Here is a 21,849-nt window from a genome sequence, read left to right on the forward strand (position 1 = left end):
TCGGTGTGGTGGCACCAGTGTCTTCATGGGTGCCCAGTGACCTTATGGGGGCACCGACAGCATCACGGTGCCACCAACGTCCTCTCAAGGCATCAAGGTCTTCACAGCATCATCAATGTCCTCGTGGTGGCACCGATGTCCTAATGTGGCCCAATGACCTTGTGGTGGCACCGATGTTCTCAAGGCAGCAGGGTCTTCGTGGTGGTACCAACGTGACTATGGTGGCACCGGCATCATGGTGATGGCGCCAGTGTCTCCATGGGTGCCCAATGACCTTCATCATGGTGGTACCAACGTGACTATGGTGGCACCGGCATCATGGTGATGGCACCAGTGTCTCCATGGGTGCCCAGTGACCTTCATCATGGTGGTACCAACGTGACTATGGTGGCACCGGCATCATGGTGATGGCACCAGTGTCTCCATGGGTGCCCAATGACCTTCATCATGGTGGTACCAACGTCCTCGTGGTGGCACCAGGACCATCCCCACCCTCGTCCTGGCAACCCCGTCCCTGCGGTGCCATCACCAAGCAGAGGCCGCGGCACCGCTGCTGTCCCCATGGACCCCCCCTTGGTGCCCCCAGCGGCCCCCATTGTGTGACCCAATAAAGCCTGGGGGGGGACACCCAGGGAGCCCCCCCCCGAAACAGGACTCGCGTGGGGCCACCAAGGCTTTATTGGGGGCACGCGTGCGCCATGGCCATGGCACTATGGAGGGGGCCAATGGTTCTGGGGGAGTCACATGTGGGGCCTGGGGGGCTCCCATTGGCTGGGGGGGGGTCCCATTGGTCACATGTGGGTCCCGGGGGGCTCCCATTGGCTATGCAGGGGTCCCATTGGTCACATGTGGGTCCTGGGGGGCTCCCATTGGTTGGGGTTTGGGGGGTCCCATTGGTCACATGTGGGGCCTGGGGGGCTCCCATTGGCTGGGGGGGGGTCCCATTGGTCACATGTGGGTCCCGGGGGGCTCCCATTGGCTATGCAGGGGTCCCATTGGTCACATGTGGGTCCTAGGGGGGTCCCATTGCTGGGGGGGGGGGGGGGCATTGATCACGTGTGGGTCCAGGGGGCTCCAATTGGCTGGGGGGGGGGTCCCATTGGTCACATGTGGGTCCTGGGGGGCTCCCATTGGCTGTGGGGGGGTCCCATTAGTCACGTGTGGGTCCTGGGGGGCTCCCGTTGGCTGGCGGGGGGGTGTCCCATTGGTCATATGTGGGTCCCAGGGGCCTCCCATTGGTCACATGTGGGTCCCAGGGGGCTCCCATTGGTTGGGGTTGGGGGGGTCCCATTGGTCACATGTGGGTCCTAGGGGGGTCCCATTGCTGGGGGGGGGGGGGGGGGCATTGATCACGTGTGGGTCCCGGGGGCTCCCATTGGCTGGGGGGGGGTCCCATTGGTCACATGTGGGTCCCGGGGGGCTCCCATTGGCTGCAGGGGGGTAACATCCTGGCCATGACCTCCTGCAGCGCCTCCAGCCGCGCGTCAATCTCAGCCAGTTCAGTCTCGTGCTGGTTCTCTGGGGGGGACAACGGGCATCAATGGGCATCAATGGGCATCAATGGGCACCAATGGGCATCAATGGGCACCAATGGGCACCAATGGGCACCAATGGGCATCAATGGGCACCAATGGGCATCAATGGGCACCAACAGGCATCAATGGGCACCAATGGGCACCAATGGGCATCAATGGGCATCAATGGGCACCAATGGGCATCAATGGGCACCAATGGGTTCCAATGGGCACCAACAGGCATCAATGGGCACCAATGGGCACCAATGGGCATCAATGGGCATCAATGGGCACCAATGGGCATCAATGGGCACCAATGGGTTCCAATGGGCACCAACAGGCATCAATGGGCACCAATGGGCATCAATGGGCATCAATGGGCACCAATGGGCATCAATGGGCACCAATGGGTTCCAATGGGCACCAATGGGCACCAATGGGCATCAATGGGCATCAATGGGCACCAATGGGCACCAATGGGTTCCAATGGGCATCAATGGGCACCAACAGGCATCAATGGGCACCAATGGGCATCAATGGGCATCAACGGGCACCAATGGGCATCAATGGGCATCAATGGGCACCAACAGGCATCAATGGGCACCAATGGGCATCAATGGGCATCAACGGGCACCAATGGGCATCAATGGGCATCAATGGGCACCAATGGGCACCAATGGGCATCAATGGGCACCAATGGGCATCAATGGGCACCAACAGGCATCAATGGGCACCAATGGGCATCAATGGGCATCAATGGGCACCAATGGGCATCAATGGGCACCAATGGGTTCCAATGGGCATCAATGGGCATCAATGGGCTCCAATGGGCACCAATGGGCATCAATGGGCATCAATGGGCACCAATGGGCATCAATGGGCACCAATGGGTTCCAATGGGCACCAATGGGCATCAATGGGCACCAATGGGTTCCAATGGGCACCAATGGGCTCCAATGGGCACCAATGGGTTCCAATGGGCATCAATGGGCACCAATGGGTTCCAATGGGCATCAATGGGCACCAATGGGTTCCAATGGGCATCAATGGGCACCAATGGGCATCAATGGGCACCAATGGGTTCCAATGGGCACCAACGGGCACCAATGGGTTCCAATGGGTTCCAATGGGCATCAATGGGCATCAATGGGCATCAATGGGTTCCAATGGGCATCAATGGGCATCAATGGGCACCAATGGGCATCAATGGGCATCAATGGGCATCAATGGGTTCCAATGGGCATCAATGGGCATCAATGGGCTCCAATGGGCTCCAATGGGCATCAATGGGCACCAATGGGTTCCAATGGGCACCAATGGGCATCAATGGGCACCAATGGGTTCCAATGGGCTCCAATGGGTTCCAATGGGCATCAATGGGCACCAATGGGTTCCAATGGGCACCAATGGGTTCCAATGGGCATCAATGGGCTCCAATGGGTTCCAACAGGCACCAATGGGCATCAATGGGCACCAATGGGTTCCAATGGGCACCAATGGGTTCCAACAGGCATCAATGGGCACCAATGGGTTCCAATGGGCACCAATGGGCTCCAATGGGCATCAATGGGCTCCAATGGGCATCAATGGGCACCAATGGGTTCCAACAGGCACCAATGGGCATCAATGGGCACCAATGGGTTCCAATGGGCACCAATGGGTTCCAACAGGCATCAATGGGCACCAATGGGTTCAATGGGCACCAATGGGCTCCAATGGGCACCAATGGGTTCCAATGGGCACCAATGGGCATCAATGGGCACCAATGGGCTCCAATGGGCACCAATGGGCATCAATGGGTTCCAATGGGCACCAATGGGCATCAATGGGCACCAATGGGCATCAATGGGCATCAATGGGCATCAATGGGCACCAATGGGCACCAATGGGCTCCAATGGGCACCAATGGGCATCAATGGGTTCCAATGGGCATCAATGGGCATCAATGGGCATCAATGGGCACCAATGGGTTCCAATGGGCACCAATGGGTTCCAATGGGCACCAATGGGCATCAATGGGCACCAATGGGTTCCAATGGGCACCAATGGGTTCCAATGGGCACCAATGGGCATCAATGGGCACCAATGGGTTCCAATGGGCTCCGCTTTGTGTTCCTGGGGGGCAGCCCCCCAGCAGTGCCCATGGGGGGGTTAAGGGGGGCGCTCACCTTTACTGGGGCGCTTGGTTGTGGGGGGCTTGCAGGAGGTCACGCGCTGGCCCTGGTGGGGGGACACCACTGTCAGCCCATAGCCTGCAATGGGGCACCCTATGGATGGGGGGGGCTGTGGGGCACCCTATGTATGGGGGGGGCTATGGGGCACCCCATGGATGGGGGGGGCTGTGGGGCACTCCATGGATGGGGGGGCTATGGGGCACCCTATGGATGGGGGGGGCTGTGGGGCACCCCATGGATGGGGGGGGGCTGTGGGGCACCCTATGGATGGGGGGGGCTGTGGGGCACCCTATGGATGGGGGGGCTATGGGGCACCCTATGGATGGGGGGGGCTATGGGGCACTCCATGGATGGGGGGGCTATGGGGCACCCTATGGATGGGGGGGGGCTATGGGGCACTCCATGGATGGGGGGGGCTATGGGGCACCCCATGGATGGGGGGGGGCTGTGGGGCACCCTATGGATGGGGGGGGGCTGTGGGGCACCCTATGGATGGGGGGGGGCTGTGGGGCACCCTATGGATGAGGGGGGCTATGGGGCACCCTATGGATGGGGAGGGGCTATGGGGCACCCCATGGCTGGGGGGGGCTATGGGGCACCCCATGGCTGGGGGGGGGCTATGGGGCACCCTATGGATGGGGGGGGCTATGGGGCACCCTATGGATGGGGAGGGGCTATGGGGCACCCCATGGCTGGGGGGGGCTATGGGGCACCCCATGGCTGGGGGGGCTGTGGGGCACCCCATGGATGGGGGGGGGCTATGGGGCACCCCATGGATGGGGGGTGCTGTGGGGCACCCCATGGATGTGGGGGGGCTGTGGGGCACTCCGTGGCTGGGGGGGCTGTGGGGCACCCCATGGATGGGGGGTGCTGTGGGGCACTCCACGGCTGGGGGGTGCTGTGGGGCACTCCATGGATGGGGGGTGCTGTGGGGCACTCCATGGCTGGGGGGGGGCTATGGGGCACCCCATGGCTGGGGGGTGCTGTGGGGCACTCCATGGCTGGGGGTGCTGTGGGGCACTCCATGGCTGGGGGGGGGCTATGGGGCACCCCATGGCTGGGGGGTGCTGTGGGGCACTCCATGGCTGGGGGGTGCTGTGGGGCACTCCACGGCTGGGGGGGGCTATGGGGCACTCCATGGCTGGGGGGGGGCTATGGGGCACCCCATGGCTGGGGGGGGGCTATGGGGCACCCCATGGCTGGGGGCATGGGCCCCACTCACCGCCCTGGCCCCATTGCAGCTCAAGGTGCTCAGAGGTCTCCGGCCTTGGGGTGTTCTCCTGTCAATGGGGGGCACATTTAGGGCTGCGCGGGGGGGTCCCCATCTCCTCCCCCCTGACCCATAGCGGGGTTACCTCTGGCGCTGGGGGGGCTCCTCAGCCCCACTGCTGGAGCTCAGCACCGAGCGGCGGCTCCGGCAGCTCTCGGCTATGGGGAGATGGGGGTCGTAACCCGCCCCATAACCACCCCATAGTGCCCCATAACCACCCCATAACCACCCCCATTGCACCCCATAGCGCCCCATAACCATCCCATTGCGCCCCATAACCACCCCATTGCACCCCATAACCACCCCATTGCACCCCATAACCACCCCATAACCACCCCCATTGCGCCCCATAACCACCCCATAACCACCCCATTGCGCCCCATAACCACCCTCATTGCGCCCCATAACCATCCCATAACCACCCTCATTGCGCCCCATAACCACCCCATAACCACCCCCATTGCGCCCCATAACCACCCCATTGCGCCCCATAACCACCCCATTGTGCCCCAAAACCACCCCATAACCACCCCATTGCGCCCCATAACCACCCCATTGCACCCCACAACCACCCCATTGCACTCCATAACCACCCCATTGCGCCCCATAACCACCACATAACCACCCCATTGCGCCCCATAACCACCCCATAACCACCCCATTGCGCTCCATAACCACTCCATTGCGCCCCATTGCACCCCATAACCACCCCATTGCGCCCCATTGCACCCCATAACCACTCCATTGCGCCCTATAACCACCCGATTGCGCTCCATAACAACCCCATTGCACCCTATTGCACCCCATAACCACCCCATTGCGCCCCATTGCACCCCATAACCACCCCATTGCACCCCATAACCACCCCATTGCGCCCCATTGCACCCCATAACCACCCCATAGTGCCCCATAACTCACCCGAGGAGCTGCGTCCCTTGCTCCGGGCGGGGCTGCTGCTGACCCCTGCCCCACGGCGCTGGCTGCACCCATAGGAACCAATGGGTCACGGGGGGTGGGGATAAGGCTGGGACCCCCCCCCCATGTCACCACCTACTTGTGGGGCTGGAGCTGCTGCTGCCGCCGCTGCCGGGCCCGGACGAAGGCGGTGGGGTCAAAGCGGGGGGGGGCTGATGGGAGGAGGGGTTCATGTGGGTCCCAGCCCCATTGCCCGGGGGTCCCAGCCCCATTGCCTGTGTGGGTCCCAGCCCCATTGCCTGTGTGGGTCCCAGCCCCATTGCGTGTGTGGGTCCCAGCCCCATTGCCCGGGGGTCCCAGCCCCATTGCCTGGGGGTCCCAGCCCCATTGCGTGTGTGGGTCCCAGCCCCATTGCCTGGGGGTCCCAGCCCCATTGCGTGCGTGGGTCCCAGCCCCATTGCCTGGGGGTCCCAGCCCCATTGCCTGTGTGGGTCCCAGCCCCATTGCCCGGGGGTCCCAGCCCCATTGCCTGTGTGGGTCCCAGCCCCATTGCGTGTGTGGGTCCCAGCCCCATTGCCTGTGTGGGTCCCAGCCCCATTGCCTGTGTGGGTTCCAGCCCCATTGCATGGGGGTCCCAGCCCCATTGCGTGTGTGGGTCCCAGCCCCATTGCCTGGGGGTCCCAGCCCCATTGCCTGGGGGTCCCAGCCCCATTGCGTGCGTGGGTCCCAGCCCCATTGCCTGTGTGGGTCCCAGCCCCATTGCGTGTGTGGGTCCCAGCCCCATTGCCTGGGGGTCCCAGCCCCATTGCCTGTGTGGGTCCCAGCCCCATTGCCTGGGGGTCCCAGCCCCATTGCCTGGGGGTCCCAGCCCCATTGCCTGTGTGGGTCCCAGCCCCATTGCGTGTGGGGGTCCCAGCCCCATTGCGTGTGGGGGTCCCAGCCCCATTGCCTGTGTGGGTCCCAGCCCCATTGCCTGGGGGTCCCAGCCCCATTGCGTGTGTGGGTCCCAGCCCCATTGCCTGGGGGTCCCAGCCCCATTGCCTGTGTGGGTCCCAGCCCCATTGCCTGGGGGTCCCAGCCCCATTGCGTGCGTGGGTCCCAGCCCCATTGCCTGTGTGGGTCCCAGCCCCATTGCTTGGGGGTCCCAGCCCCATTGCGTGTGTGGGTCCCAGCCCCATTGCGTGTGTGGGTCCCAGCCCCATTGCCTGGGGGTCCCAGCCCCATTGCCTGTGTGGGTCCCAGCCCCATTGCGTGCGTGGGTCCCAGCCCCATTGCGTGCGTGGGTCCCAGCCCCATTGCCTGGGGGTCCCAGCCCCATTGCCTGTGTGGGTCCCAGCCCCATTGCCTGGGGGTCCCAGCCCCATTGCGTGTGTGGGTCCCAGCCCCATTGCCTGGGGGTCCCAGCCCCATTGCCTGTGTGGGTCCCAGCCCCATTGCGTGTGTGGGTCCCAGCCCCATTGCTTGGGGGTCCCAGCCCCATTGCCTGTGTGGGTCCCAGCACCATTGCCTGTGTGGGTCCCAGCCCCATTGCGTGCGTGGGTCCCAGCCCCATTGCGTGCGTGGGTCCCAGCCCCATTGCCTGGGGGTCCCAGCCCCATTGCCTGTGTGGGTCCCAGCCCCATTGCCTGGGGGTCCCAGCCCCATTGCATGTGTGGGTCCCAGCCCCATTGCCTGTGTGGGTCCCAGCCCCATTGCCTGGGGGTCCCAGCCCCATTGCATGTGTGGGTCCCAGCCCCATTGCCTGTGTGGGTCCCAGCCCCATTGCCTGGGGGTGCCCCATTCACCTGCAGGGGATGGGGACCGCGCTGGGGGGCGCCGCTCCCGGGACCCTGGTGTCCGGTTGCTGTCAATGGGAGCAGAGCACGTGTGGGTCCCAGCCCCACTGCTGGGGCGCCCCCATTGCCTGTGGGGCCCTGCTCACCCCCTCCTGCTCGCTGCCAGCTCGGGGGGGAGGCTCCGGAGGCGAAGCTTCAGGCTCTGCTCCGAGGCCTTCACCGCTTCCAGCTGGAATGGGAGGGATGGGGATGGGATGGGGATGGGGATGGGGATGGGATGGGGATGGGGATGGGATGGGATGGGGATGGGATGGGGATGGGATGGGATGGGGATGGGGATGGGGATGGGATGGGGATGGGATGGGGATGGGATGGGATGGGGATGGGATGGGATGGGGATGGGATGGGGATGGGATGGGGATGGGGATGGGATGGGGATGGGATGGGATGGGGATGGGGATGGGGATGGGGATGGGATGGGGATGGGGATGGGGATGGGATGGGATGGGGATGGGATGGGGATGGGATGGGGATGGGGAGGGGGATGGGATGGGATGGGATGGGGATGGGATGGGATGGGGATGGGGATGGGATGGGATGGGGATGGGATGGGGATGGGGATGGGGATGGGATGGGATGGGATGGGGATGGGGATGGGGATGGGATGGGGATGGGGATGGGGATGGGATGGGATGGGGATGGGATGGGGATGGGATGGGGATGGGATGGGGATGGGATGGGGAGGGGGATGGGGATGGGATGGGGATGGGGATGGGATGGGGATGGGATGGGGATGGGATGGGGATGGGATGGGGATGGGGATGGGGATGGGGATGGGGATGGGATGGGGATGGGGATGGGGATGGGGATGGGGATGGGATGGGGATGGGGATGGGGATGGGGATGGGGATGGGGATGGGATGGGATGGGATGGGGATGGGGATGGGGATGGGGATGGGGAGGGGATGGGGAGGGGATGGGGATGGGGATGGGGATGGGGATGGGGAGGGGATGGGGATGGGGATGGGGATGGGATGGGGATGGGGATGGGATGGGGATGGGGATGGGATGGGGATGGGGATGGGGATGGGATGGGGATGGGGATGGGGATGGGGATGGGGATGGGGATGGGGATGGGATGGGGATGGGATGGGGATGGGGATGGGGATGGGGATGGGGAGGGGATGGGGATGGGGATGGGATGGGATGGGATGGGGATGGGGATGGGGATGGGGATGGGATGGGGATGGGGATGGGGATGGGGATGGGATGGGGATGGGATGGGGATGGGGATGGGGATGGGGATGGGGATGGGGATGGGGATGGGGATGGGGATGGGGATGGGGATGGGGATGGGATGGGGATGGGGATGGGATGGGGATGGGGATGGGATGGGGATGGGGATGGGGATGGGGATGGGGATGGGGATGGGATGGGGATGGGGATGGGATGGGGATGGGGATGGGGATGGGATGGGGATGGGGATGGGGATGGGGATGGGGATGGGGATGGGATGGGGATGGGGATGGGGATGGGGATGGGGATGGGGATGGGATGGGGATGGGATGGGGATGGGGATGGGGATGGGGATGGGGATGGGGATGGGATGGGATGGGGATGGGATGGGGATGGGGATGGGATGGGGATGGGATGGGGATGGGATGGGGATGGGATGGGGATGGGGATGGGGATGGATGGGGATGGGATGGGATGGGGATGGGGATGGGGATGGGATGGGGATGGGGATGGGGATGGGGATGGGGATGGGGATGGGGATGGGATGGGGATGGGGATGGGGATGGGGATGGGGATGGGGATGGGGATGGGGATGGGGATGGGGATGGGATGGGGATGGGATGGGGATGGGGATGGGGATGGGATGGGGATGGGATGGGATGGGGATGGGATGGGGATGGGGATGGGATGGGGATGGGATGGGGATGGGATGGGGATGGGATGGGGATGGGGATGGGGATGGGATGGGGATGGGGATGGGGATGGGGATGGGATGGGGATGGGGATGGGGATGGGGATGGGGATGGGGATGGGATGGGGATGGATGGGGATGGGGATGGGGATGGGGATGGGGATGGGGATGGGGATGGGATGGGGATGGGATGGGATGGGGATGGGGATGGGATGGGGATGGGGATGGGGATGGGATGGGGATGGGGATGGGGATGGGGATGGGGATGGGGATGGGGATGGGGATGGGGATGGGGATGGGGATGGGATGGGGTTGGGGATGGGATGGGGATGGGGATGGGATGGGGATGGGGATGGGATGGGATGGGGATGGGATGGGGATGGGGATGGGGATGGGGATGGGGATGGGGATGGATGGGGATGGGGATGGGATGGGGATGGGGATGGGATGGGGATGGGGATGGGATGGGGATGGGGATGGGGATGGGATGGGATGGGGATGGGGATGGGATGGGGATGAGGATGGGGATGGGGAGGGGATGGGGATGGGAGGGGATGGGGATGGGGGAGGGGATGGGATGGGATGGGATGGGGATGGGATGGGGATGGGGATGGGATGGGGATGGGATGGGGATGGGATGGGATGGGGATGGGGATGGGATGGGGATGGGGATGGGGATGGGATGGGATGGGGATGGGATGGGGATGGGGATGGGGATGGGATGGGGATGGGATTGGCTGAGGATCCTGTTCCCATCAGCTCCCCCCCAGCCCCAGGATCCCCTCCAGAGCCCATCCTGGATCCAACCTGAGCCTGGAGCTCCCGGAGCTGGCACCGGAGCTCATCCTGAGAGCGGAGCTGCTCCTGCAGCCTGCGGGAAGGGAGGGCACCGGGGTCCCTGATACCGGATACCCCATACCCCCTACCCCATACCCCACATCCCATACCCCATATCCCATACCCCCATACCCCATATCCCATATCCCATATCCCATACCCCATATCCCATACCCCATACCCCATATCCCATATCCCATATCCCATACCCCATACCCCATACCCCATACCCCATATCCCATACCCCATATCCCATACCCCATACCCCATATCCCATATCCCATATCCCATACCCCATATCCCCATACCCCATACCCCATATCCCATATCCCATATCCCATACCCCATACCCCATATCCCATATCCCCATATCCCATACCCCATATCCCATACCCCATACCCCATATCCCATATCCCATATCCCATACCCCATATCCCATACCCCATACCCCATATCCCATATCCCATACCCCATATCCCATACCCCATATCCCATACCCCATACCCCATATCCCATATCCCATACCCCATATCCCATACCCCATATCCCATATCCCATACCCCATATCCCATACCCCACACCCCACACCCCATACCCCATACCCCATATCCCATACCCCATACCCCATACCCCATATCCCATACCCCATACCCCATATCCCATATCCCATACCCCATACCCCACATCCCATACCCCATACCCCATACCCCATATCCCATACCCCATACCCCATACCCCACATCCCATACCCCATACCCCATACCCCATATCCCATATCCCATACCCCATATCCCATACCCATACCCCATACCCCATACCATACCCATACCCCATACCCCATATCCCATACCCCATATCCCATATCCCATATCCCATATCCCATACCCCATATCCCATACCCCACACCCCATACCCCATACCCCATATCCCATACCCCATACCCCATATCCCATACCCCATACCCCATACCCCACATCCCATAGCCCATATCCCATACCCCATATCCCATATCCCATACCCCATACCCCATACCCCACATCCCATACCCCATACCCCACATCCCATACCCCATACCCCATATCCCATACCCCATATCCCATACCCCATATCCCATACCCCATACCCCATATCCCATACCCCATACCCCATACCCCACATCCCATAGCCCATATCCCATACCCCATATCCCATATCCCATACCCCATACCCCATACCCCACATCCCATACCCCATACCCCACATCCCATACCCCATACCCCACATCCCATACCCCATATCCCATACCCCATATCCCATACCCCATACCCCATACCCCACATCCCATACCCCATACCCCACATCCCATACCCCATACCCCACATCCCATATCCCATACCCCATATCCCATACCCCATATCCCATATCCCATATCCCATACCCCATACCCCATACCCCACATCCCATACCCCATACCCCACATCCCATACCCCATACCCCATATCCCATATCCCATACCCCATACCCCATATCCCATACCCCATACCCCACATCCCATACCCCATACCCCACATCCCATACCCCATACCCCATACCCCATACCCCACATCCCATACCCCATACCCATCCCATACCCCATACCCCATACCCCATACCCCACATCCCATACCCCATATCCCATACCCCATACCCCATACCCCACATCCCATACCCCATACCCCATACCCCACATCCCATACCCCATAGCCCATATCCCATATCCCATACCCCATATCCCATACCCCATACCTCATACCCCATATGCCATACCCCATACCCCATATCCCATATCCCATACCCCATATCCCATACCCCATATCCCATACCCCATATCCCATATCCCATACCCCATACCCCACATCCCATATCCCATACCCCATACCCCACATCCCATACCCCATATCCCATATCCCATATCCCATATCCCATAGCCCATATCCCATATCCCATATCCCATACCCCATACCCCATATCCCATACCCCATATCCCATACCCCATATCCCATATCCCATATCCCATATCCCATATCCCATACCCCATATCCCATATCCCATACCCCATATCCCATATCCCATATCCCATATCCCATACCCCATATCCCATATCCCATACCCCATATCCCATACCCCATACCCCATATCCCATACCCCATATCCCATACCCCATATCCCATATCCCATAGCCCATATCCCATAGCCCATATCCCATACCCCATATCCCATACCCCATATCCCATATCCCATATCCCATACCCCATATCCCATACCCCATATCCCATACCCCATATCCCATACCCCATATCCCATACCCCATATCCCATATCCCATAGCCCATAGCCCATATCCCATACCCCATATCCCATACCCCATATCCCATACCCCATATCCCATATCCCATATCCCATACCCCATATCCCATATCCCATACCCCATATCCCATATCCCATATCCCATACCCCATATCCCATACCCCATATCCCATATCCCATATCCCATACCCCATATCCCATACCCCATATCCCATATCCCATATCCCATAGCCCATATCCCATAGCCCATATCCCATATCCCATACCCCATACCCCATATCCCATACCCCATATCCCATACCCCATATCCCATATCCCATACCCCATATCCCATATCCCATACCCCATATCCCATATCCCATACCCCATACCCCATACCCCACATCCCTTCCCATGCCATCACTCACTGCTCCCGGAGCCGTTGGATCTCAGCATCCCGAGGATCCGAGCGGTGCCGGGCCCGGAGCTGCTCCACTTCCTGACGGAGCTCCTGGAGCTGCCTCTGGAGCGTGGCGGGATCCGGGCGCCCCACATAGGAGAGAGGGAGCGGGTAATGGATCCTGGATGGGGACACGGGGAGAGCCTGGGGTCCTGCTGCATATCCCATACCCCATATCCCATATCCCATACCTCATATCCCATATCCCATATCCCATACCCCATACCCCATACCCCATATCCCATACCCCATACCCCATATCCCATACCCCATACCCCATATCCCATATCCCATATCCCATACCCCATACCCCATACCCCATATCCCATACCCCATACCCCATATCCCATACCCCATACCCCATATCCCATACCCCATATCCCATACCCCATATCCCATACCCCATACCCCATATCCCATACCCCATATCCCATACCCCATACCCCATACCCCATATCCCATACCCCATACCCCATATCCCATACCCCATACCCCATATCCCATACCCCATATCCCATACCCCATATCCCATACCCCATACCCCATATCCCATACCCCATATCCCATATCCCATACCCCATATCCCATACCCCATACCCCATATCCCATACCCCATATCCCATACCCCATATCCCATACCCCATATCCCATACCCCATACCCCATACCCCATATCCCATACCCCATACCCCATATCCCATACCCCATATCCCATACCCCATATCCCATACCCCATACCCCATATCCCATACCCCATATCCCATACCCCATACCCCATACCCCATATCCCATACCCCATACCCCATATCCCATATCCCATACCCCATATCCCATACCCCATACCCCATATCCCATACCCCATATCCCATACCCCATATCCCATACCCCATACCCCATATCCCATACCCCATATCCCATACCCCATACCCCATACCCCATATCCCATACCCCATACCCCATACCCCATACCCCATATCCCATACCCCATATCCCATACCCCATACCCCATATCCCATACCCCATATCCCATACCCCATATCCCATACCCCATACCCCATACCCCATACCCCATATCCCATACCCCATATCCCATACCCCATACCCCATATCCCATACCCCATATCCCATACCCCATACCCCATACCCCATATCCCATACCCCATACCCCATATCCCATACCCCATACCCCATACCCCATATCCCATACCCCATATCCCATACCCCATACCCCATACCCCATACCCCATACCCCATACCCCATATCCCATACCCCATATCCCATACCCCATATCCCATACCCCATATCCCATATCCCATACCCCATACCCCATACCCCATACCCCATACCCCATACCCCATACCCCATACCCCATACCCCATATCCCATACCCCATATCCCATACCCCATATCCCATACCCCATATCCCATACCCCATACCCCATATCCCATATCCCATACCCCATATCCCATACCCCATATCCCATACCCCATATCCCATACCCCATATCCCATACCCCATATCCCATACCCCATATCCCATACCCCATATCCCATACCCCATATCCCATACCCCATATCCCATACCCCATACCCCATACCCCATATCCCATACCCCATACCCCATATCCCATACCCCATACCCCATATCCCATACCCCATATCCCATACCCCATACCCCATATCCCATACCCCATATCCCATACCCCATATCCCATACCCCATATCCCATACCCCATATCCCATACCCCATATCCCATACCCCATATCCCATACCCCATATCCCATACCCCATACCCCATATCCCATACCCCATATCCCATACCCCATATCCCATACCCCATACCCCATATCCCATACCCCATATCCCATACCCCATATCCCATACCCCATATCCCATACCCCATATCCCATACCCCATATCCCATACCCCATACCCCATATCCCATACCCCATATCCCATACCCCATATCCCATACCCCATATCCCATACCCCATATCCCATACCCCATACCCCATATCCCATACCCCATATCCCATACCCCATATCCCATATCCCATACCCCATATCCCATACCCCATACCCCATACCCCATCCCCATCCCCGTCCCGCACCTATCGAACTCCACGCAGTACACCAGGATCAGGTACCGCCTGGCGCTCAGCGCGCTCCCTGCAGCCGGGGCTCTCCCCGGGCTCCGTGCTCCCATTCCCGCTTTCCGGCTCCGCAGCAGCTCCAGGTCCGGATACGTGAGCAGCTCCAGGCGCACGCAATCACTGCTCTGCAATGGGCACCCCTGGCACGGTCCAATGGCAGCGCCGGGGGGGGGGGGGATCCCCGCCATTGGATCCCCACCATTGGATCTCCGCCATTGGATCCCCACCATTGGATCCCCGCCATTGGATCCCCGCCATTGGATCCCCACCATTGGATCCCCGCCATTGGATCCCCACCATTGGATCCCCGCCATTGGATCCCCGCCATTGGATCCCCGCCATTGGATCTCCGCCATTGGATCCCCGCCATTGGATCCCTGCCATTGGATCCCCGCCATTGGATCCCCGCCATTGGATCCCCGCCATTGGATCCCCACCATTGGATCCCCACCATTGGATCCCCGCCATTGGATCCCCGCCATTGGATCCCCGCCATTGGATGCCCTCCGTGATCCCGTTCCCACCTGGAGCAGCGCCGCTTCCAGCATGGCGCAGAAGATCCCGAACTGCTTGAAATTCCCGGTTTTCTGGGTCAGCTCCTCAATGGCTGCAATGGGGGGGGCTGGGTCAGTCCATGGGGGGGTTGGCGGGGGGGGGTACCCCAAAAAGGCGCTCTTTGGAGGGGGCAGGCTCTGACCGGCGGCGCCGAACTCCCCCCTCCATTGGTCCGCAGTGGTTCGGGCTTCGACCTCGAGGGCCAGGCTGGAGCGGGCCCGGAGCAGGCGAACGGCGTGGGGGCCATGGCGGAAACGGAGCTCGGCCTGAAGGCAGCGAGCGTGCCCCATGGCGCTGGGCAGCTATGGGGGAGAGACATGGGGAGAGACATGGGGGAGAGAGCCATGGGGGAGAGACATGGGGGGAGCCATGGGGGGAGCCATGGGGGGGAGCCATGGGGGGGAGAGCCATGGGGGGAGCCATGGGGGGGGAGCCATGGGGGGAGCCATGGGGGGAGCCATGGGGGGGGAGCCATGGGGGGGAGCCATGGGGGGGAGAGACATGGGGGGAGCCATGGGGGGAGCCATGGGGGGAGCCATGGGGGGGGAGCCATGGGGGGGAGCCATGGGGGGGAGAGACATGGGGGGAGCCATGGGGGGAGCCATGGGGGGGGAGCCATGGGGGGAGCCATGGGGGGAGCCATGGGGGGGAGAGACATGGGGGGAGCCATGGGGGGGAGAGACATGGGGGGAGCCATGGGGGGGAGCCATGGGGGGGGAGCCATGGGGGGGAAGCCATGGGGAGAGACGGCCATAGGGGCACCCATAGGGACCCACATTGATGGGGGCACCCATGGGGATGGGACCCGGGTCTATAAGGGGGGATCCATGGGGGGGCACCCATAGAGATAGGGACCCGGGTCTATGGGGGGCACCCATGGGGATGGGACCTGGGTCTATGGGGGGCACCCAAAGGGACCCGGGTCTATGGGGGGCACCCATGGGGATGGGACCCGGGTCTATGGGGGGCACCCAAAGGGACCCGGGTCTATGGGGGGCACCCATGGGTGCAGGGACCCGGGTCTATGGGGGGCACCCATGGGTGCAGGGACCGGGGTCTATGGGGGGCACCCATGGGGATGGGACCTGGGTCTATGGGGGGCACCCAAAGGGACCCGGGTCTATGGGGGGGCACCCATGGGGATGGGACCCGGGTCTATTGGGGGCACCCAAAGGGACCCGGGTCTATGGGGGGCACCCAAAGGGACCCGGGTCTATGGGGGGCACCCACGGGTGCAGGGACCCGGGTCTATGGGGAGCACCCATGGGGATGGGACCCAGGTCTATGGGGGGCACCCATGGGTGCAGGGACCCGGGTCTATGGGGGGCACCCACGGGTGCAGGGACCGGGGTCTATGGGGGGCACCCATGGGGATGGGACCCGGGTCTATGGGGGGCACCCACGGGTGCAGGGACCGGGGTCTATGGGGGGCACCCATGGGGATGGGACCCGGGTCTATGGGGGGCACCCACGGGTGCAGGGACCGGGGTCTATGGGGGGCACCCATGGGGATGGGACCCGGGTCTATGGGGGGCACCCATGGGGATGGGACCCGGGTCTATGGGGGGCACCCATGGGTGCAGGGGCCCGGGTCTGTGGGCGCTCAATGGGGCTGAGGGATCAATGGGGGGGGCTCCATGGGGAGACCCCGCCCGCCGGCACTCACCGAACCCGCCACGCTCCGCCACCGCCGCCGAGGGCCCTCCCTTCCGCCATAAAGCCCCTTCCCATTGGCCAGCCGCGCCCCGCCCCGCCGCCTCATTGGCTGTCGCCGCTGCCCGTCACCTCGTGCGGCGCTCCGCTTCCCGGCGGCCGTTAGGCGCTTCCCTCAATCCCATTGGGTGTCGGGCTGAGCCCGCCTCCCGTCTCCGCCTTCCCATTGGTTGCCAGTCCTTAGCCCCGCCTCCCGGGCCCTGCCGCCCACTCTGCCGCGTGTTCACGCAGGCGTCGAGTGGCCACGCCCCTTCCCCGTTGGTGACCACGCCCCCTCCCGTTGCCCACAGCGTGGCCACGCCCCCTCCCATTGGTTCCCACGGCGGCTCCATTCATCCCCGAGGAGCGCGGGAACGCAGGGGGACAGCGGGGACCCCCGGGACGGGATCGGGGCACGTTCAATGGAGGGGGGCAATTGGCTCCCTGGCAGCCCATTGAGTGCTCCATTGACCCTGGAGAGGTGGGGATGGATCCATCCATGGAGCAGGGATAAACGGGGGGGGCATCCACGGTTTAGGGTGTTCTATCGGCGGGGTGGGGACACTGAGCAGTGGGTGACACGGCAGGAGGCTGTGCTGCCATCGAGCAGGAGAGCTGGGCTGTGGAAAACGGGATGGAAGATACCAAGGGGAAGTGTAGGGTGTAAGATCGGGGTCGGAACAGCCCCAGGGGCCGGTCCGCGTTGGGGAATGACCTGTGGGAGAGCAGCGAAGGGGACCTGGGGGTCCTGGTGGGCAGGATGAGCATGAGCCAGCGCTGCGCCCTTGTGGCCAGGAAGGGCAATGGCGTCCTGGGGTGTGTTAGCAGGGGGGTGCTCAGTAGGGCGAGAGGGGTCCTCCTGCCCCTCGGCTCTGCCCTGGTGAGGCCGCACGGGGCATCCCGTGTCCGGTTCTAGGAGGGCAGGGACGTGCCGGGGAGAGTCCAGCGCAGGGCGGCTGAGACGCTGGAGTGGGAAAGGCTGCGGGAGCTGGGGCTCTGTAGGTTGGAGCGGGCTGCGGGGTGACCTCAGCGGTGTGCATGGACACATAAAGGGCAGGGTCCCCAGGATGGAGCCACGCTCTTCCCAGTGGCACCCGGCGCTAGGACGAGGGGGAATGGGCACAAAGTGGAGCACGGGAGGCTCCAGGCGCTTCTTCCCCGGGAGGGTGAAGGGAGCGCTGGCAGAGGCTGCCCGGGGGGCGCGGAGCCTCCTCTGGAGCCGATCCTGGGTAAGCGCATCCCGGGGCTCCTGCTCCGGCGGGGGGATTGCGCTGGGAGATCTCTGGAGGTCCCTTCCGATCTGTAGCATACGGGGATCCTGTGGGATCCTGTGAGATCCTGTGAGATCCTGTGGGATCCTGTGGGATCCTGTGGGATCCTGTGAGATCCTGTGAGATCCTGTGAGATCCTGTGTGATCCTGTGGGATCCTGTGAGATCCTGTGTGATCCTGTGAGATCCTGTGAGATCCTGTGTGACACTGTGTGATCCTGTGTGACCCTGTGTGATCCTGTGTGACCCTGTGTGATCCTGTGTGACACTGTGAGATCCTGTGTGACACTGTGTGATCCTGTGTGACCCTGTGTGACCCTGTGTGATCCTGTGTGATCCTGTGTGACCCTGTGTGATCCTGTGTGACCCTGTGTGATCCTGTGTGATCCTGTGTGATCCTGTGTGACCCTGTGTGATCCTGTGTGACCCTGTGTGACCCTGTGTGATCCTGTGTGATCCTGTGTGATCCTGTGAGATCCTGTGAGATCCTGTGTGACCCTGTGTGACCCTGTGATCCTGTGTGACCCTGTGTGATCCTGTGTGATCCTGTGTGATCCTGTGTGATCCTGTGAGATCCTGTGTGATCCTGTGTGACCCTGTGTGATCCTGTGTGATCCTGTGTGATCCTGTGAGATCCTGTGAGATCCTGTGTGATCCTGTGTGACCCTGTGTGACCCTGTGTGACCCTGTGATCCTGTGTGACCCTGTGTGATCCTGTGTGATCCTGTGTGATCCTGTGAGATCCTGTGAGATCCTGTGTGATCCTGTGTGACCCTGTGTGACCCTGTGTGACCCTGTGTGATCCTGTGTGATCCTGTGTGATCCTGTGTGATCCTGTGAGATCCTGTGTGACCCTGTGTGACCCTGTGATCCTGTGTGACCCTGTGTGATCCTGTGACCCTGTGTGCTCCCGCGATCCTGTGCTCCCGCGCTTCCCGCCCCTCCCTCCCCGTAGCCACGCCCCCCTCCGTTTTCCCGCGCAGCCGCACTGCTTCCCGCCAGCCCTTCCCGTTTCCCCGCGCTCCCGCGGCCCCTTTAACGCGCGGTATGTGAACGGGGCCGGGAGCGGCGGGGGGGGGACGGGGGGGGACGGGACGGGACCACAACCGGGGAGCGGAGCCGCCCTGACCATGGCGCGGCGGCGGCAGTGGTGTCACCTGTGCGAGCTGCCCAAGGCGCCGTGGGCCGTGGTGTGGGACTTCAGCGAGGCCGTGTGCCGCGGCTGCGTCAACTTCGAGGGCAGCGCCCGCATCGAGCCGCTGCTGGCGGCCGCCCGGAGCCTCCGCTACGAGCGGAAAGCGGCGGCGGGGCCGGCGCCGGGGCCGCTCCTCCCGGGGCGCTGCCGCAAGGAGCGCGCTTTGCCCGGCGGCTCCGACGGCGCTGCCCGGCTCTCGCCTGAGCCCTGCGCCGAGGCCGAGCGGGGCAGCGGCGAGTGGCGGCGCTTGGCGGAGCTGCTCCCGGAGCCCGCCCGCTCCCTCCGACAGCCGCCGGGGCCGGGGCCGGGGCCGGGGCGCTGCCGCCGCCGCCTGGAGGACGCGCGCTTCGTGCAGTGCCCCGCGGGGCCCGCGCACCGCTTCTGCCTCCCCTGCGCCCGCCGCGCCATCGGGGCCCGCGGGGCCGGCGCCGACGTGAACTGCCCCAGCGGGCAGCGCTGCCCGCTCGCCGGCTCCGGCCTCCCGGGGGCCTTCGTGCAGGAGGAGATCGCCGCCATCGTGGCCGGGGACGTGCGGGTTAAGAGGGAGCGGGACCCATAAGTGACCCCCCCCCCCCCCCCCCACCTTCCGCTGCCCGCCCCATAGAGGGAAAGGGGGGGGAGGGGGTGCGACCTGAACCTGCCCCCTTGCTGCGGGGGGGGTGCCAAGTGCCTGTCCTCGGGGGGGGCAATAAAGAGATGTTGGGGGGCTTTGGAGATGAGGCTGGGCTGGTTCTTGGGGGGTTGAAGGGGATGGGGGGGAAGAGGGGTGGCTGCGGGGTGTGTCTATAGGGTATCGCTATGGGGGGTCTCTGGGCTCTATGGGGTGTGTCTATAGGGTATCGCTATGGGGGTCTCTGGGCTCTATGGGGTGTGTCTATGGGGTATCGCTATGGGGGGTCTCTGGGCTCTATGGGGTGTGTCTATAGGGTATCGCTATGGGGGGTCTCTGGGCTCTATGGGGTGTGTCTATGGGGTATCGCTATGGGGGGTCTCTGGGCTCTATGGGGTGTGTCTATAGGGTATCGCTATGGGGGGTCTCTGGGCTCTATGGGGTGTGTCTATGGGGTATCGCTATGGGGGGGTCTGGGCTCTATGGGGTGTGTCTATGGGGTATCGCTATGGGGGGTCTCTGGGCTCTATGGGGTGTGTCTATGGGGTATCGCTATGGGGGGTCTCTGGGCTCTATGGGGTGTGTCTATGGGGTATCGCTATGGGGGGGGTCTCTGGGCTCTATGGGGTGTGTCTATAGGGTATCGCTATGGGGGGTCTCTGGGCTCTATGGGGTGTGTCTATGGGGTATCGCTATGGGGGGGGTCTCTGGGCTCTATGGGGTGTGTCTATGGGGTATCGCTATGGGGGGTCTCTGGGCTCTATGGGGTGTGTCTATAGGGTATCGCTATGGGGTCTCTCTGGGCTCTATGGGGTGTGTCTATAGGGTATCGCTATGGGGGGTCTCTGGGCTCTATGGGGTGTGTCTATAGGGTATCGCTATGGGGTCTCTCTGGGCTCTATGGGGTGTGTCTATAGGGTATCGCTATGGGGGGTCTCTGGGCTCTATGGGGTGTGTCTATAGGGTATCGCTATGGGGGGTCTCTGGGCTCTATGGGGTGTGTCTATGGGGTATCGCTATGGGGGGTCTCTGGGCTCTATGGGGTGTGTCTATAGGGTATCGCTATGGGGGGTCTCTGGGCTCTATGGGGTGTGTCTATGGGGTATCGCTATGGGGGGTCTCTGGGCTCTATGGGGTGTGTCTATGGGGTATCGCTATGGGGGGTCTCTGGGCTCTATGGGGTGTGTCTATGGGGTA

At 62.2% G+C, this 21,849-nt stretch overlaps 2 protein-coding genes across 2 annotated transcripts; one reads left to right on the plus strand and one right to left on the minus strand.

The window, feature by feature from the left end:
• Positions 1-1,399: 1,399 nt before the first annotated feature.
• CCDC61 (coiled-coil domain containing 61) lies at positions 1,400-17,647 on the minus strand (the record flags this gene model as incomplete). Its single annotated transcript, XM_080636083.1, has 14 exons — positions 1,400-1,518; positions 3,683-3,734; positions 4,911-4,968; positions 5,044-5,116; positions 5,877-5,938; positions 6,013-6,085; positions 7,658-7,716; positions 7,795-7,877; positions 10,383-10,446; positions 13,145-13,297; positions 15,289-15,455; positions 15,855-15,937; positions 16,028-16,187; positions 17,552-17,647. The coding sequence occupies 14 exons, from the start codon at positions 17,645-17,647 to the stop codon at positions 1,400-1,402; spliced, it is 1,302 nt and encodes a 433-aa protein (XP_080492209.1).
• Positions 17,648-19,977: 2,330 nt separating this feature from the next.
• LOC308231005 (interferon regulatory factor 2-binding protein 1-like) lies at positions 19,978-20,601 on the plus strand (the record flags this gene model as incomplete). Its single annotated transcript, XM_080636084.1, has 1 exon — positions 19,978-20,601. The coding sequence occupies one exon, from the start codon at positions 19,978-19,980 to the stop codon at positions 20,599-20,601; it is 624 nt and encodes a 207-aa protein (XP_080492210.1).
• Between the last annotated feature and the right edge of the window lie 1,248 nt (positions 20,602-21,849).

This window comes from Psittacula echo (assembly GCF_963264785.1).
Source record: "Psittacula echo genome assembly, chromosome: 29".
Classification (NCBI taxonomy): domain Eukaryota; kingdom Metazoa; phylum Chordata; class Aves; order Psittaciformes; family Psittacidae; genus Psittacula; species Psittacula echo.